General features: G+C 39.9%; 1 protein-coding gene across 4 annotated transcripts in view; it reads left to right on the top strand.

Moving 5' to 3' along the window:
- The first annotated feature begins 387 nt into the window (after positions 1–387).
- Positions 388–18,530, top strand: part of RBM33 (RNA binding motif protein 33) — a 115,650-nt gene continuing 97,507 nt past the window's right edge. For 2 of the 4 annotated variants that reach the window (XM_045564613.1, XM_045564610.1), the window contains exon 1: positions 388–688. In XM_045564613.1, the coding sequence (XP_045420569.1) occupies positions 646–688 (43 nt within the window). In that variant the 5' untranslated portion in view covers positions 388–645. The remainder of the gene's footprint in view (positions 689–18,530) is intronic. The other 2 variants (XM_045564612.1, XM_045564611.1) reach the window with 1 other exon arrangement.

Genomic DNA, 18,530 nt, shown 5'->3' with positions numbered 1-18,530 from the left:
GCTGTGCCTCCCTCTCCTCCCCTCGGCAACCCCGTCGGCGCCCACGACTGCAGGCCTTCCCCGCCCCCGCCCCAACCTGCCGCCCAGCCGGCGAATCCGGGTTCAACGCCGGGCGCCGTCGCGCTCCCACTGCCCCGGGCCACCGGCTGCCGTAAAACGCCGTTTTGCCGACTCCTGCAAAGCGCTTTACGACGAGAACCCGGAATCCACCCACGGCCGCAGTCGTCCCTGCCCTGCTTTGAACGTTTGGGCTTCAGGGGCTGCGCGGAGGCGGCCGCCGAGGGTTTGTTTGCGCTCCACGCGCGCCGCCCGTCCCGCGGAGGCGGCCTCGCAGGCCCCGGCCCCGGCCCCCCGGCCCCGCGCCCGCCGCCCGGCCTCCATCTTCCCAGGGCGCACCGCGGCGCGCGGGTCCGCGGCCATGTTGCGGTAGTTTGTTGTTTTCTTCCCGCGGAGGCGAAGGGGCTGCCGGGGACCGCGACGCGCCCGGCCTCGCCTCTGCGTCCTCCTCGCTCCGGTCCTGGCACGCGGTCTGCCCCCGAGCCCCCGTCCCCGTCCTCCGCCACCAGTCCCGGGGCCCGGACCAGGCCCGTCGGCCCGCCAGCTGGCTTGGTGGGGCGAGGCTGAAGGCCGGGCCCAGCGAGCACCATGGCGGCCGCCCTGGGAGCGGGCGGCGGAGCAGGCGCCGGAGGTACGTGGGGCCGGCAGCGGGACGAGGCCGGGCCTTTCCGCCCGCGGCAGACGCGGCCCGCGCCGGCCCCGACTCTGTGTCCGGCCCCTTCAGTCCTCTCCCCCGCATTCCTTCCCCATTGTCATCCTGCCCTGTTCGCTCCTCCTTTTCCCCGGTGTGCAGTTCGTGGTCAACCGAGGACTTGTGTTTTCTCCTTGCTTGCAGTGTGCCTGAGGGGTTAGACCCGTCTTCAGTGTTGGCGGGCATTAAGCGGTGACACTGGCCTTGTGTCCCCGGGCGCGGAGGGCGCCCCCCGCCCCCCGTGCTGGTGTCCGTTGGGGAGAGCGGGGCTGCTTGCCATTGGGTGTTGAGATTGCCGGGCCATCCTGACCACTGTAGATTGATTTCAAGCCCGTTACAAAAGCATAACTAAAAAACTCAAGCTTGTGAAGGAATGTGTAAGAACAGTATGGCACTTTGGAAAGTAAAAAGTCTTGAGAAATGGGTTCAATTAATTCTTCTGTTTTACATTAACTCATTTGTAACAAAAATCTATTTGTGTTTTGTTACCAGCATCTTATAAAGATGAAAACGGGACCAAAAAAGGTTTAGATATTGAGTCAGTTCCTTTGGGTAGTTTCTCTTGTTTTGCAAGCATATACGATATTGTTAGACTACCTATCTCGAACAAATTTTAGGTAGAATCACTTTCAGGTAAAATCACATCTTGTTGATTGAGAGTTTTCTTTTAAGATGTAGAAATATACTGGAAAGTGACTTTTTAAATGCTTGTTTTGAAAACTTAGATAAAGGAGACATGGTGAAGTGTGAACAATAGAAAGCATTTGAGATTATTGTTATTGAAACATTCAAACATTCAAAAACCATTCTAGTGTATACTCCAGAGGTGTTTTTTAGTAAATGTTTGTAGATGGGTACATTGCAATAATCCTGCTTAGGAATTTTGGCCCAAATATCAAAACATTTGTATGACAAAATGGAAAAACAAAACTAGAGATTAAATGTAGGAATGTTACTTCTGGCCATATGATTTAGTATATGCCACCTTTCTGTCAGTTTGAGTAGATGGTGTTTTGTCTGTTAGATCTCAGGCTTTCTAGTTAAATTTTTAAAATATATGGCTTGCCTACCTTACTTGGTTACCTTCTGGGAGTCAGAATTAATGTGTTTTTTTTATCATTTCCAGTGTAGTCTAGGAACTCCTGGGTCAAAACTTTTCATTAAAAAGACTAAGATGTTTTTACATGTCACTCTTTTTTTCACTAGTGTACAGTGGAGTTTTCCTGAGGCTATATGACATGTGAAGAAGACATTACACTGATGACTAGTGGAATGTATGCTTCTGTGTTTTCAGTTTCTCATTTTTAATTTCTAAAATAATAACTATGAATGAATATAATCCATATAAATAAAAGCTTTTGGAGTCCTTAGTAATTTTAAGGCCACAAAGTTTGAGAATTGTTATTTTAGAGGAATAGGTAGGCTTTATTCTTGATGTTTTGGAGCTTTTCTTTCCAGTTTGTCACAAGTGCCAGGTTTCCCATTGGTCTAAAACTCAAGCCAAACTCCTCACCAAGGTTTATGAATTCTGTGTGAGTTGGTCCCAGCCTACTTCACCAAGATACTGTGTGAACGTTGTCCTTACCTAGGAAGTCCATTGCATGAGCTGTACCCTCTGTGTGGACTGCCTTTGCCCTCACTCTTGCAGCGCTGACTCCTGATCAGTTGGTCTTGGGCTCCTGTGGGAGGCAGTCCATGAGAAATCATTCTACCTGAAGTTACATCCATCTCCTGCTTAGGTGCCTCTCTCCTCTTCATTCCGTGGCACCCTTCCTTGTTTTTTTTAGAACTTTTAATTTGTAATTTTCTGTATGTTATTTGCTTGTTTTTTTCATCAGCCTCCCCCATTAGACCCATGAGAACAGGAATGCTGCCTGTTTTTACCATGCATTCCAAGTGTTCCTGGCACATAACATATCTTCAACAAATACCTGACGAATGAATGAATTAATGAAATGTTGCCTTTATGAATCTGAAAAAAAAAATCTACAATTGTGTACTAAGTTATGTTAGTCAATTCTATGTTATTTACCTATGTAACTGACTAACCATGTAAAATTGGAGAAATATTTATATCGTCTGGCAGTACCTCCTTTACACCTCAGACTGCTTATTTGGCAACTCAGTTTAGCATGTTGCTTAGCACTGTGGGCCCCAGCCCCCAGACCGTGGCCTGTTACGATCCAGGCCGTGCATCACTGCCTGAGCTGGCATCCTCCACCCTGTCTGTGGAAAAATTGTCTTCCATGAAACTGGTCCCTGGTGTCAAAAGGTTGGGGACTGCGGGCTAGCTTAGTGGCTTTCGAACTTTTTAATTACAGTCCACCATAAACTGGTTGACATTGTGATTTAGTACACATATAAAAATAAGAAAAAAATTCATTAACAATACTAGTCCATACTCTGTACACCATGCACTCTGTTTTCTGTTTCATTACAGTAAAATGCTGGTTGTGACCTAAATTAATTTCATAATCCACTAGATGTTCAAGATGGTCAGTTTGTAAATCATTGGCCTCCTGTGTAGTAAGTGGTTAGTGTTTACTGAATAAAATGGATCTTGGCTATCCAGAATGTAGCCAGAAACTAATGGAATCTTTGGGTAGCCAAATAGATGTCACAAAGTGCAGGTACTTACAGGAGTGTTTGCTTAGGCTGTCTCTGGAAGATAACTTACTCTTAACTTTAGATACAGTTCTAATAAATCATTTACTGTTGCAGCCAAATAATAAGGTTGGGGAAATGGAACTGTTAACCTTACTAATAGAATCACACCTGTTATGTATTAGAGATTGAAAACAAAAACATAAATGCAAAAGCATGCCATTTTGGCAAAGGAGCAAGTAGTTTAATAACTTTCAAGATCTTCCAGTGCTTCATTGTAAAATACAAAGTAAAAACAAAAAATCAGCATATAAATCTTAAGAAAAAACCTCCAACCTAATGTTTATATAATGACATACAGTTCATAAAGCAGTTTATGAACTGCTTTATGAGTGAGTGCATTATCTCACATAAGATTTACAACAGCATTCTTGGGCCTTTGATATTCTGATTTTGAAGGTGAGGAAAAACAGAAATGGGTGCTTGTAAATTTTTGTTTTCTAGCTGAATCTTTTGAAGAAAAAGTTTTTAATGGAATTTTTCAAACATAGCCAATAGTTGAAAGAATAATGAACCCATATACCCATCACCCAGGCTCAACATTTATCAACATTTCGGCAATTTATTTTCATCTATTCCCATTGCCCACCTCCACCTTTGTGTATTTTAAGCAAATCCCAGGCTTGTAAAATTTTAGAGCAAGAATAAACTGTAGAGATGAGGTAGACTCTAGATAATAAACCAGTTTCTTAATTTATAGTTGAGAGAAAACTAGCCCAGAGAAGTTCAGTGACCTGACTGTTAGAATGGGACGTAGACTAGAATTTAGGTAGGGCTTTTGACTTTTACTTCAGTGTGCTTTCCAGTGTGTCAGTGCAAATCTGTGTCAGTATGTAATAAAGTGTGACAGTATGAAGCAGAGTGCAAAAGTTTTTCATTTGAAATTGTTAAAATGAAGCAAGTTTTAGTGCTTCAGTGGTAAAACTGGTAGGAAATTTGTGATACACTTTAATCCCTAATGGTGCTGGTAAATGAGGTAGTTTTATACAGATAATTATGTATGTGGAGGCCACTTAATTTTTTCTCCTTCAAGAAAATCTTTCACGCTTAATTTCTTAGCTTCAACCAAGAGAATTTGGGAAATGGAGGAAAGAATAGACTCTTCCATTTCAGCCATAAGGACTCTATCTAGCATTTCTTGTAGGGCAGATGTACTAGTGCTAAACTCTCTTAGGTTTTATTTATCTGGGAATATAATTGCTGATGGGTAGTTTTTCAGATATACAGTAGAATTCTTGGTTGACAGATTTTTTTTTTCTTTCAACACTTTAAATATTTTTTTTTTCCTGCCACCTTTTGGCTTCCATAATTTCGGATGAGAAATTAACTGTTAATCTTACTGAGGATCTCTTGTACATGACAAGTCATTTCTCTTTTGGTGCATTCAAGATTCTCTTTCTCTTTGGCTTTTGGTAATTTGGTTGTATGTAACGTGTCTTGGTGTGGGTCTCTGAGTTTATCCTGCTTGGAGAATTGACCTTCTTGGATTTGTAGATTCATGACTTTCATCAAATTTGGAAGTTTTTTTGCCATTATTTCTTCAAATCTTTTTTTCTGCCACTTTGCTTTCTCCTTTTGGGACTTCTGTAATGCATAGGTTGGTTCTCTTAATGATGTTTCACAGTTCCCTTAGGCTGTGTTCATTTTTCTTCATTTTTCTTTTCCCTGCTTTTCTGGCTGGATAATTTCAATACTTTACTGTTTATTTACATGCCTCAGTTTGGGGAGTAAAAGTTGGACATTTTGAATATTATAATGTGGAAATTTTGGAAATCACAATCTCTGCACTCTGCTGGGTTTGTTGTTTGTTCTGGGCTTCAGTGTTTGGTTTTTTAATGACTTTTCCAAGCTAAATTTCTTGACTTATGTGGTCACTGAAGTCTCCCTCTTGTTATCTCAGTGCTTAGCCAGTGATCGACAGATTTCCTTAAATGCCTGGAGCCACAAAGAAAAAAAATACTCTCCCTATCTTTGCTGATTGCTTCTAGCTGAGGTACTTCTTCATTGGTCATCTAGGCCAACTATAATTTTGCCTTGGCCTTCACCTTTTGCTTATGCATAGCCCAAAGATCAGCCAGAGGTGTAAATCTAGAGTGCTCTTGGTTGTTCTGAGCAGGGCCCTGCCCTGGGCCTGTGCATGATCCTCCAGATTCCTCAGTATACATGGGAGCCCTTCAGAGCCCTTGCTTATTCCCTCATGTATTTTCCTCCCCTGCCGCCTCTATCCCAGGCTTTTGGGTTGGTGTGTTGCTTGCCCTTTTCCACCATCCCTTGCCCCAGGGGACCCTGGACAGTGTACGTCTTTAAATGATTTTGACAAACACTGCCTGGGATACGTGAGCCCCGAAAGAGTTCTGAGGGGATGAAACAGGCAAATCTCTGAGCTGGTTTCTCAGGGAATCACAGACAGGTGACAGTGCACAATCACAGTTTCTTAAGAACTGGCCCTTATTGCCCCGTTTCGCATGTGTGAACTGCACCAGGAACATTGACTGCTGTCCCTGCCGCTGCCTCTGAGCTGGGAAATGGGAATGTTAGGCAGGTAAGGAGAAACACCACAATATGCCTTTACTACAGTTCAGCAGCCGCTTGCTTCATTAAGCCTCCCCTGCTTCTTGCTGGTTTTTGATGAGATCCTAAAGTTCCATAAAAGTTCGTCCTGGCAGTTTTTGCCAGCTTAATACTGCTTCAGTGGAGGAACAGATCTTTGGAGCTTCCTGCTCCACCATCTTCAATGATGTCACTCACCAGTCCAAAGAATTTTACATGGTGAAATTACATGGTTCATTCAATAAACAGACTTTCATTCAGTGTTTCAGGAATGAAAATATCTGCTGTTTACATTAACAGTTTGGAATATATCCCTTTACACCCTTTTCTACGCATGTATAAGTTATACATATGCACATATAGTGTGGCCATTTATAAGAATGGAATCATGCATTATCCTGCAGTTTGCTGTGTTTACTTATGAGTAGGTTTTAGGGATCTTTCCATGTCAGTAGGTGGGTATGGATCCACCATTGCTGTTTAACCATTTTGCTTTTTCACTATTTCACTGTTTCCTTTTCCACTTTTTCACTGTTGTGTATAATACTGCAATAAATGTGTAGGCACATCTTGGTGTGCTTATTCAAATATTTCTGGATGATAGATACCTCTAAAAATGGAATTACTATGTTGCAAGTTATACATAGTTAAAATTTTGTTAGCTGTTTTCAAGTTGTCCTCAAAAAAGGTGGTACCACTTTGTCCTTCCATCAGTACGGTATGCAAGTATTCCATTCCCCATATTCTCTCGAAGAATCGTTTTAACTTTTGCTAATCTGGGTGGAAAAGTAGCCTCGGTGTTGTAATTTATATTTTATTGATTTTTAGGGAAATGAAGTATCTTTTCATTTTTACTTACATTTTTCCTGTGAATTGCCTGTGCTTACACTTTTGTCAGTTTTTTTATTGGGTAGTAAATATCTATCTCATTATATTAAATAATTCTTTGTATATTGTGTTAGGGTTATTGGCCCCTTTTTATTGTGCTTGCCTTTTAACATTGTTATAAACTCTTGGAAGTTTCAAAATTATGTTTTGTAAAATGTATCAGTTGTTTTTATCAGTTGTTTTCATAGAGGTTTTGTCCATACCAAGAATTCCTCTATGCTTCTAACATTTTATGCTTCTGTGCTTTTTTTATATTTAATTTTTAATCCATATGTAGTTTTATTTTGGGTGGGGTGAGAATTTGGGGCTGCTAATAGTTCTAATATGATTTATTGAATTCTCCTGCTTTTCTACTTTTATAATATAATGCATTCCCCTTAATAGTTTTTAAAATTTATTGCTTCCAAGTATATAGCATATGTGTGTGTATATATATATATATACTTTAATGTAACATACTCATTTTCAGAAATTTCTGGGTTAGCCTGGTACATTTTTGAAAAATGAACTTCGGATTCATCAATCTGATTCTCTAAAGAATTCTGCTGGAATTTTTATTGGGATTGCATTGAATTTATGAACATAATTTGGGAATGATTAATATTTTTACAGTGTAGACTCTCAGCAACAAGAATGTCTATTAAGCTCTTCTTGTCTTTTAGTCTTCCAGCAAATTTTTATTACGTAGCTATGCTCTGCTGGGTGCTGATCTGAGATGTTAGAATACCTTAGTAAACAAACCAGGCAAAGATCCCTAGGGAGGGAATCTTCCCCAGGCAAGATCCTTAGGGAACTTGCATTAGTAAAATTTTCCTTTCCTGTTCTTTCACATTTCTTATTTTAATTCTAGATGTTTTATATTTGTTGTCATTGTAGATGGTATAGTTTTTTAATCCTATTTTATACTACTAAATTCTCAAATTTGTTATTGCTCTATGAGGAAGCTTTTTTATCCCCTTTTTGGGTAATTGAACTATATACAGCTGTCTTATTGGAATCTTATTTTAATAGATTGGTGCTTTAGATTTTCTAGTTAGACAGTCATATCTGTAATTTCTTCTAATATTTATATTATTTCTTTTTCTTGTACTTATCCTAGAAGCATTCATTGGCAGGCCCTTTACTATGATGTGCAATAGTATAGGTGATGACAGGCATCCTGATCTTGTCATCTTGTTCCTGAGTTTAATGAATGTTCTTTTAATGTTTTACCATTGAGTGTGGCATTTGCTATAGGTTTCTGGTAGTCATTTGTTTAGCTAAGAGAGTTTCTTTTTTTGAATTGGGTTTTTAATTTTATCAAATGTTTTCTGTGTGTCTATTGGAGTGATGTGTTTTTTTCTCTCTTCTTTACTCTCTTAATGTAATGTATTGGTACATTTCCACTGCTGAACTAACCATGAATTCTTGGGTTCAAAACCTTCTTGATCTACACATTTTGTTCTTTTTAATGTGTTGTTGGATTTCATTTTAGGATTTTTCTGTGATCATAAGAGGGAATGGTTTATAGTTTACTTCCTTTGTGTTTATGTTTGTGTATGTGCTATCCTGTTATTTGTAAGATATGTTGACTTCTTGGAATGAATTGTGAAGTTTTCTGGGACAGTGTAACATCTCTTATTAAATGTTAGAAGAAGTCTTATTTCCAAAGCCATTTGGGTCTGGTTCCTTTTTAAGTTATTTTTTCATTTTTTTCTGTCATTATTGGTTTATTTAGCTTTTCTAAAATTTAAGGATCAATTTTAATAATTTAAATTTTCCCAGAAAAATTATTCATTATGTTTATATTTCCAAATTAATTGTCATAGGGTTAAATAATGCTGTAGCTTTCTAGGAGTGCATGTTTATAGGTAAATTTTTTGAGACACTCATGCATGCCTTAGCAAATTGTCAGTTTTCCACAACTTGATTGGTCGTTTTGTTGGGTTCAGAATCCTAGATTTGGATTCATTTTTGTTAGATTTTTGATGGTATTTCTGTGCTGTTTTCTGGCATCCAGTTTGGCTCTTGAGAAGTCTGATGACATTCTTCTGATTTCCAATAATTTTTATGTATCCTTTTTTCTCTCCTTGGAAGTTTTTAACAGTTCCTTCCTTTCTTTGACATTACTTGCCTTAAACTTTATCTATTTAGCAATTTAGAAGTTTTCACTTCTCAAGTAGAGGGTCTAGATTCTTAGGAAAAGAAATGGGGTGTCACTTCCTCTAGATTCTAAGTCATGGTAAGAACTTTCAGTTGGCTGAGCTGAGGTGACTTGTTTTCTTCCTGTCTGCCCAGGATGGTGGAGAAAGAGCCTTATAACTTTCACAGTGGGAGGCGGAATCCTATCTTACATTAGGCAGGACTCAGATTAAGATTGATTTCCAAATGCTGGCACAGGAAATTCATCTGAAAAGCAAACAAATAACCAATATGCACTATATTTCATAAACAAAATTAAAAGTTCATTTTAAGGAGAACCTGTCCTGGGGCCCATGTGACATTAGGGATTTTTAAAACAATGACTATAAATTATTATTTCTAAAGCAACATGCTGTAGGAGCTCTTTCTGAAAATTTTGCTCGGTTACTCAGAAGGTTTTTTTTTTTTTTTTCCTTTGTTTTCCAAGACTGAGTCTGACTCTGGAGTGCCGTGGCATCAGCCTAGCTCACAGCAACCTCAAACTCCTGGGCTCAAGCGATCCTCCTGCCTCAGCCTCCCCAGTAGCTCGGACTGGCTGATTTTTTTCTATTTTTAGTTGCCTGGCTAGTTTTTCCTTTTTTCTTTCTTTTTTTTTTAAGTAGAGACAGGGTCTTGCTCTTGCTCAGGGTGGTCTCAAATTCCTGACCTGAAGCGATCCTTGTGCCTCAGCCTCCCAGAATGCTAGGATTACAGGCGTGAGCCACCGCACCCAGCCAGTTCAGAAGTTAATGGTTATACTGTGGGGCTCATATGTTCACTTTGAAGATTATTGAATGTTACCCAATTCTTTTTTTAGTTAATGTTTAATAAAGGGTTTGGATTTCCTCATCTAGAAAGCAAGGAATTTTGACAGTGATTCAGAATAGGAGCACATTACACATGAGAGTGGTGTTGAGAAAAAAGAAAGAAGGTTGAGAACCTTTGGAATACAAAGGTCCATAAACTTTTTATGTAAAGGGCCAAATAATCAGTATTTTAGGCTTTGCAGGGCACGTGGTTTCTGTTGCAGCTGCTGAACAGAAAGTTGCAGCTTGAAAGCACCATAGGCAATATGTGATTGAACTGGCATAGCTGAGTTCTGTTAAAAGCTCATTCACATAAATGGGCAGTAGCTAAATTTGGGTAAAAAATGGGTAGTAGGCCCTACTTGGCCTATGGGCTGTAGTCTACTGACTCTTGTACCAGACAATTGCTACTACCCTATTCCAAGCTGATAGTCTATACAGTCTCAAATCCAGGTTTAGGTTTCTGGAAAAGAAGAGGAAATAATGAGAATGGTAAGTAGAAGAGTTATGTTAGTTATAGGTAATGTAATTGTGGCATGATAGAAAATTATAGAAATCACAGTAGATACCTTTGTTCTTACTGCTAAGGATAATTGATTCCCTTATTAAAACAGAATGTCTAGTACAATGTTTAACCTTAGAAGGAAATTCTCCACATAAGGAAGGACCCACTCCACTGACCACTCTTGTTTTGCTGAATTCATCTTCTCTTTGTCCTTCAAGGATACACTGTTCTTCCCTTAAAATTCTGGACTAATGCGGGTATATTTTTCCCCCTTGGTTCCATTTGGTATGACTGATATAAACCGGAACTTTAAAAAGGATTTTTCTATATTCTTTTCTTTTTAATTAAAAAAATTTTTTTAGAGACAGGGTCACACTCTGTTGCCCAGGATGGGGTGCAGTGGCATCGTCATAGCTCACTGTAGCTTCCAGCTCAAGGGCTCAAGGATCCTCCTGCCTCAGTCGCCTGAGTAGCTGATACTATAGGCATGTTCCACCAGGCCCAGCTGATTTTTTAATTTTTGGTATAGATGGGGTCTTGCCACATTGCCCAGGCTTGGGATTTGTCTATACTCTAAAGGAGAACAGAGGGAAATAACTGCAGAGATTATACACAGAATAAAAACAGGCTTACTGAGTTCTTGCCTTAGCTTGCTTTTTAGAATGAGTCATTATTTTACTTAGCATAATGTCCTCAAGGTTCATTGATGTTGTAACATGTGTCAGAATTTCCTTCCTTTTTAAGTGTAATATTGCATTGTATATATACACCACATTTTTTTTTTTTTTTACCCATTTATCCCTTGATAGACACTTGAGTTGCTTCTACCTTTTTACTATTGTAAATAATACTGCTATGAGCATGGGTAAATATCTCTTCCAGTGGCTGCTTTCAGTTCTTTTGGATATATCCAGAAGTGGAATTGCCATACTGGTCATTGGGTTTAGGGTCTACTCTAATCCACAAGGACCCTCATTTTAACTAATTACATCTGCAGAGACCCTATTTCTAAGTAAGGCCACATTCTGCGATTCTGGTGAACATTAGTTTTTGGAGGACACTGGTGTGATAAAAATACATATTTGGTCTTTGTTCCTGGTGCAGAGCTCTTAAAACCCTTTGAATTTACTGTCCTCTTTCTATGCTAATGAGATTACTGAGGTGGGGGAGCTAGATAGATAGTGTCAGAGCTGGGCTGGTCATCAGAAAAACCACCTGTGTGTTTAGAGGGCTAGACCTTTCAGCCTCAACCCCAAGCCTCCCAGGAGAGAAGGGCTGGAGATTGAGCACAAACACTGTTAGCCAATGATTTAGGGGTTCAGGGATCTTCCAAATGGATGAGTGCATCCATATGGGAGGAGGGTGCTGCACCCTGACTCTTTGGACCTCGCTCTGTGTCCTCTGCACATGGCTGCTCATTTGTATCCTTTATAATAAATGGTAATAGTAAGTACAGTGTTTTCCTGAGTCCTCCGAAGTGTTCTAGCAATCATTGAACCTGATCGGGGGCGTTGTGGTAGCCCCCATATTTGTAGTGTTCTGCCAGATAGAAGTAGGAGTAGCCTGAGGGCACTCTCTTTGAGGCTGGCATCTGAAGTGGGGCAGTCTTGTGGAGCCGAGCCCTTAACCTGTGGGCCTGCCCTAACTCTACATTATTAGTGTCAGAATTGAATGGAGTTGGTGCAGCAGGACTGTTTAATCCAGTACAGCCAGCAAGTCAAACTTTCTTTTAATGTTACAAAAGATGATTGATGTGTAATACAACACATATCACATTTTAAAAACCAAACTCCCAACCCCCAAACAGAGCAGAACATGTATCAGTCAATCCTCATCCTGCTAATACTCCAGGTTCAAAATACTCATGTTTTCAGTTCCTTCTCTTTGTTCCTTTGTACATTCAGTTAGTCAGCATGCTTTGAAACTTCTAAATTGACAGTTTCTGGTTCATCCATTGTCTTATTCTCCACTCTGTTTCTTCACTATGATGTTCACCAAGTTTTTTCCCCTTCTCCTTGTTGCTTGGTTTGTAGTTATTTTGTTTGACAGTTGTTTATGTTTTATTATGTAGTTGTTGCTGCTTTGTGGTACTAGATTAGTTTTTCTAAACTGCAGTCCTGTTGTGTATTAAATACAGATTTTTCATGTTGGTTCTCCAGCAGTATTCCACATCTCTTCTGTCTGTTCTGACTACTTCTCTCTGAGAGTCTCTTTCAACCTACTTGGACTCCTCCCTGTGTTTGGGGCTTTTGCAGCACTTTTCAGCCTCTGTGCTGTCAATTCCCTGGAGTGGCTCATCTGCTTGACAAAACTCTAGTCATTCTCAGCCTGCATCTCGGTTATTATCTAGTCTGTCAAACCAAACTTGATTTTCCCCAGCCCCCATCATGTTGTATGTACTTTTTGTTTTGAAATGACCTCAAAATAATCTCCTGAGTTGAAGAAATTTTTACATAAATTTCAGTTATTCCATCAATTTCAGTTCAGTTGCTTTTTCTGCTGATAAAATAATATGAAACTTTAATGTTAGGTCATTAAATATGAAATGTCCAATTTTGAATCAGCAGTGTAGTTTATTATATCTCATACAAGAAGCACAATTAATTAAGTGTGCACCTAAACTATGAACATGGTGTTGCTATCTTAACGGTAGCTTGTTTATGCCAGCAGTGAAGAATCCTGGAGAGCGAGTGGCAGTGAAATTACGAAAGGTGTTTTGCACAGCTTGTTGAGAATTGAATATTGTTCCTTGCAAGAAGTGGTCCAAAGCCTGTAAGAAGTGGTAGTTGGCGCAAGGTCGGGTAAATATGGTGGGTGACACAGAGTTTCCAAGTCCTCCTTCTGTAGTTTGAGCAGCATTGTTCGTGCAACATGTGGTCGAGTGTTGTCTTGGAAGAGGATTGGCCTGTCTCTATTGACCAGTCTCATCTGCTTAATTGCAAGCATCCTTATCATTTTGTCCAGTTGGTTGCTGTAGACATCCATTGCAATCTATTGTCCAGGTTTCATGAAGCTCTAGTGGATAATACCAGTGCTCGACCACCAAACAGCACTATTAGCTGTTTTTGATGAATATTCGGTTTTGGACTGTGTTCGGGCACTTCATCTTTATCCAGCCATTGTGCCCAATACTTGCAATTGTCAAAAAGAATCCATTTTTCATCACATTTAGAAATAGTTGCCTTTATGCCGGGGCAGCAAAGAAAGGCAAGCTTTGAGACAATTTCTCTCCTGATGGAGCTTAATTTATGGGGAACCCATCTATCCGTCTTGTTTACCTTGACAGTTTGTACCTGCTCTCTCTCTCTATCCCCTCTACTGCTCTTTTTTTTTTTTCCCAATAAAGAACTTAAATACAACATATTAGTTTGTTGGGATTGCTTTTTGTAGAATGTAAACTACACAGAATAGATTTTTGTTGTCTTATACACCCCTGTATGTCAAGTGTCTAGAATAATGCCTGGCATATATTAATTAGGTGCTCAAGAAATAGTTGTCAAATAAATAAAGGACACAGGTTTCATGACCTCAGTTCTATTCATAGTTTCTGGTTAACTTGTACTCCATTATTTTGAAATGATCTCATAGCTAGTTTCCTTAGATATTTCATGGGGTCAATCCTTCAGGAAAATATTTTTAAAAATTATTTCTGCATGATCCTGGCCTATGATTTTGGCTTTTGTGGATTTAACTCTCAAATCTCCAGGAAGTGCTATGTAGCAGGATGACAGTTAAATTTCCTTCTGGAATGCCTGCTCTGATGCACAGTTTTAGATGAGCACAGGGATTCCTAACCCTAGCTGTCTTACCAGCATTACTGAGAAGTTTTAAAACATAAAAAATAGAGCCTCCTGAATTAAAATTAGGGAGGAGGCCAAGGATTTGTATACTTGTTAACAAGATTTCTAGGTGATTGTCATTAGCTAGCCTGGCATAAAGATTTACTGGTCTCAGCAGAATTGGATGCTCTAATTTTTTTTCTTTTTTCTTATTTGTTTATTTAGTTATTTGAAATAGGGTCTTCCCATTTTGTCCAGGCTAGGGTGCAGTGGCTATTCACAGGTGTGATCATAGTGCACTATAGCCTTGAACTCCTGGCTTCAGGCGATCCTCCTCAGCCTCCTGAGTAGTTGGGACTATAGGCGCGTGCTACTGTGCCAGGTGGATGATCTGATTAATTAGCAATATCTGCCATGGGTGATTGTGATTAATTCTTTCACTGTACCACTGTGAAAAAAGCCACGAATGAAAGTTTGGCTTATAAAATGTTGGGACTTTGTTCATGTTTTCATAGATAGGGAAAGTTCCCTGTTTTCCTGAAGTATATGTGATTTTTGATGTTTTTAAATTCATTGAGAGCAATTTTATGTCCTAACATCCGAGAGAATGTTCCATGCGCATTTAAGAACATATATTCTGTTCTTGTTGGCTCATATGCTTTGTATTTGTCTTATAGGTCTAGTTGCTTTATAGTATTGTTCAAATCTTCTATTTCCTTATTGATTTTGTATCTAAATGACCTATTTGTTATTGAAAATGGGGTGTCAAAGTCTGCAACTAATAACGTAGAACTATTTCTTCATTTTTGTCACTGCTACATATGTTTTGGTGCATATACATTTATAATTGTGTCTTGATGAATTGAACCTTTTTGTCATTGTACAATATTGTCTTTTTAAAACAGTTTTGGACTTAAAATCTATTTTGTCTGATATTAGTTTAGCCACACCAGCTCTCTTTTGGTTACTATTTATATGCAATATTTTTTTCCATTCTTTCACTTTCAACTTATTAGTGTTTTTGGGTCTAATGTGAGTCTATAATAAGCAGCATATAGTTGGATCATGTTTCTTATCCACTCTGTGATGTGAGAGAAGATAGTTGAATAGGAAATATCAGGAATTATTCCTTCCAGTGAAACACTGTTGACCCAGCAAGAACTGTTTGAAGCAACAATTTTGTAACTCTAGCACGGCTCTTGTCCACTGATGGGCTGGTACAGAGACTGTCTCTATTACTTCATCCCCTCTGCACTGAAGCAATTTCTCCTGCAGCTTTGTTCATTTTTTCTTTTCTTACTGGATCCAGGCATTTAAGGAAATGTATCAGCCAGGTTACTGGCTGACTTAGGGAGGTAACAGAATGGAGACTGAAGTGACCGCACTCAAGAAGGAATATAGTAAAAAGTTTTTGCAAAAATAGTTTGGAAGAGTCATTAAACAAGTAGACAGAAACCTTAATTAACAACAGTAATTTCTGGGGAAGGCAAGAATCTGATTTCCAGAGTTACTACAATATTCAAAATATCTAGTTGCCGCTGTTGTTTCTGATGAGAATTGGCCATTATTTCAGTTCCCTTGTAAGTGATGAGTCATTTATCTTTTGGGCTCTCAAAATTTTGTCCTTGTCTTTGGCTTTGAAACATTTTGACTGTGCTGTGTGTTTGTGGATCTCTGTGTTCTGTTTTCAGTTTGTTGAGCTTCCGGATGTAAAAATGACTATTTTCCAATAAATTTGGAAGTTTTCAGCCATTATTTTGAGTATTTTTTCTTTTGCCTTTATATGCCCTCCTTCTGCTATTCCCAGTACACATATGTTGGTGTGCTTAACGATGGCCCACATTTCTCTGAGGCCATGTTCAGTTTTCCTCGTTTATTCTTGGATACATTATCTCTGTTGATCTGTTTTCAAGTTCACTGATACTTCTGCCAGTTTCAGATCTACTGTTAAGCCCTGGCACTGAATTCATTTCAGTTACTTTTCAATTTCAGAATTTCTGTTTGGTTCTTTTTAATAATTTCTGGCTATTCATATTCTTTATTCGTTGTGACAGTATCATCATACTTTCTTTTGATTCTTTGATCATGATTTCATTTAATTCTTTGAACATATTTATAATGGCTACTTAAACATCTTTTTCTGTTAAATCTGACATCTAGTCCTCTCACAGGTGATTTCTGTTGCCTACTTTATTTCTGATGGATTATAGGTTATACTTTCCTGTTTCTTTGATGTCTTGTAGTTTTTTTTTTTTGGAAACTGGACGTTTTAGATAATATGTTGCAGCAACTCTGGTTCTGGTCTCCCTACTCTCCCACCCCTGGGCTTGTTACTGTTGCTTGCTGTTGACTCCTTTGTTGACTGGCTGGGTTATTTTAGAGACATCTCTTCTCACCTCCCCAACATTCCTCCCCCTAAGCCCCCCAACTCCTGCAGTGTGAATCTTCTGATGTTGTTCCTTGGGGGCGGGGGTGGGAGCATAGCCTTAGGCACACCCACAATCAACCTGGGATGACAGTGGTTTTGGCAGGGCCCTCTTTGACTGTCTCTTTCTCTGACCACACCTTCCACAATGCCTTGGGGCATAAATTGCTTTATGGATGGAGCCATTCACGTTCACGCTCCTTTGAATGGGTAGTGTCTGTGGTTAGTGTTTAAGGTTTGTTCAGACCCAAGCTTAGGCCTTTCCCACCTGTCTCTTTCTCCCTTTCTCTCCAGCACAGCAGCTGGTCTACAGTCTGTCTCTGTGTCTGTAGTTACTCCTACACTCTCCTCCTAATTACCTCTCACCGAAGCTCTCACTGTTTTTGAGAGCACCCTTTGGCTTGAAGTCAGTTCCTTTGGGAGAGTTTTGGAGCTCTCTGTTTTAAGGCCTCCCCACTCCTCTGCCCCCAACTTTCTGAGCCATAGCTCTTCTGCTGTAGGGTGGGGACAGTGCTATACTGGTCTCTAGTGACACTCTGGCTTTAGGAGCTGAGCACCTGGGGGATGAGGGTAAGGCAGCAGCCCCAGGTCTATTCAACTTGTTGCTCTTGGTGTGGGACCCCCCAGCCCACAGGGCTGGGGCAGTCTAGGCCCAGCAGTGTCTGTCCCACAAGTGGGACCTAGGTGGAAAAAGGCAGCCCTGCACCTCTCACTCACACTCTTACCCAGAACTGAGCCTCAACAATCAGTAGATGGGCGTAGGGTGAGAAATGCAGAGGTCCGGGCCTTCCAGCTGGATGCTGGGGGGAGGGACCCTGGTGTCCTTGGGCACACTAGTCTCGAGTGGAGTCTCAGCCTCACTGAGCTTCTGGGGGAGGTGGGAGTGGGCCCCGATTTAAAAACCATGAATTCTTGCCTTTGTTCTTAACAAATTTTGGTAGATTTCTGGATTAAGTGTCTTTTCATTTGCTGTATACCCTGAGAATCATTTCCAGAGGCTTTAGATGGTTGTTTTTAAAACAGTTTTCACCAGGTTCACAGGGAATGGGCCCACGGAGCTCCTTAGGCTTGTCATGTGGGAAGTGGAACTCACTGTTTTTTCACTCTAGGATTTTTATCTTTTTTTAAAGCATCAGTTCTGTCTGGTAGTGTTTGGTAAGAATTGATACATTACGTCATTAGAACTTTATTGGTTAGTTTCCAGCTCCATATTGGGAAAATTCCTGAAGCTTTATAGGTGTTTATATCATTTGGCCCTGCCTACCCCTACGTAGACTCTTTCTGGGGAAAGTTATCTCTGTCTGCTGCTGCTTCTCAACCCTCTTTGCTTGTATGTGTGCCTAGGACAAAGAACATTATTTTCCATTCTTTGAGTTTCCTAATAATAAAAATAACTTTATATCAGGTGCCACCCATTTGTCAGTTCCTTTATTTTAAAATAGATTGTCACATTTAATCTTCCAGCAAATTTATGAAATAGATAATAGCTTCATTTTATAGAAAAAGAAACAGGCCCCTAAAGGGCTCTGGTCTCAATTGCTGCTCCTGCACAGTCCATTTCAGTAGCCCCTTGACACACATGGCCAGCGGGCACTTGGAACGTGGCCTGTCCACACTGGGGGGATGCAAGATGTGCTATGCATGCAACATACGCACTTACTGTGGAAAAAGTATAAAAGATCCTGTTAAGGTTTTCTGTATTGCTTATATGTTATAATGATATTTTAGGTATACTGGGATGAATGAAATAATATTGTTTAAATTTCATGGGTTAAAGTTTCACCTGTCTCTTTACTTTTTAAAAATCTGGCTACTGGAAAACTTAAAATTATATACGTGGCTTGCATTATATTTCTGCTGCTCACCACCTCTGCTTCATTTAAATAGAGTCTTAGCTTTCATGATTTGGAAAAGTGTGAAGATTACAAAAAGTATTATAAAAGTCTCTAAATTATAGCAAATCAGCATTTTTGTCTTTTGTGCAGTAAAAAAATGCACTCAACTC

The sequence above is a fragment of the Lemur catta genome, chromosome 11 (assembly GCF_020740605.2).
Source record: "Lemur catta isolate mLemCat1 chromosome 11, mLemCat1.pri, whole genome shotgun sequence".
NCBI lineage: Eukaryota > Metazoa > Chordata > Mammalia > Primates > Lemuridae > Lemur > Lemur catta.
Note: the sequence above shows the minus strand (reverse complement) of the source record. Positions and strands in the feature narration are given on the sequence as shown.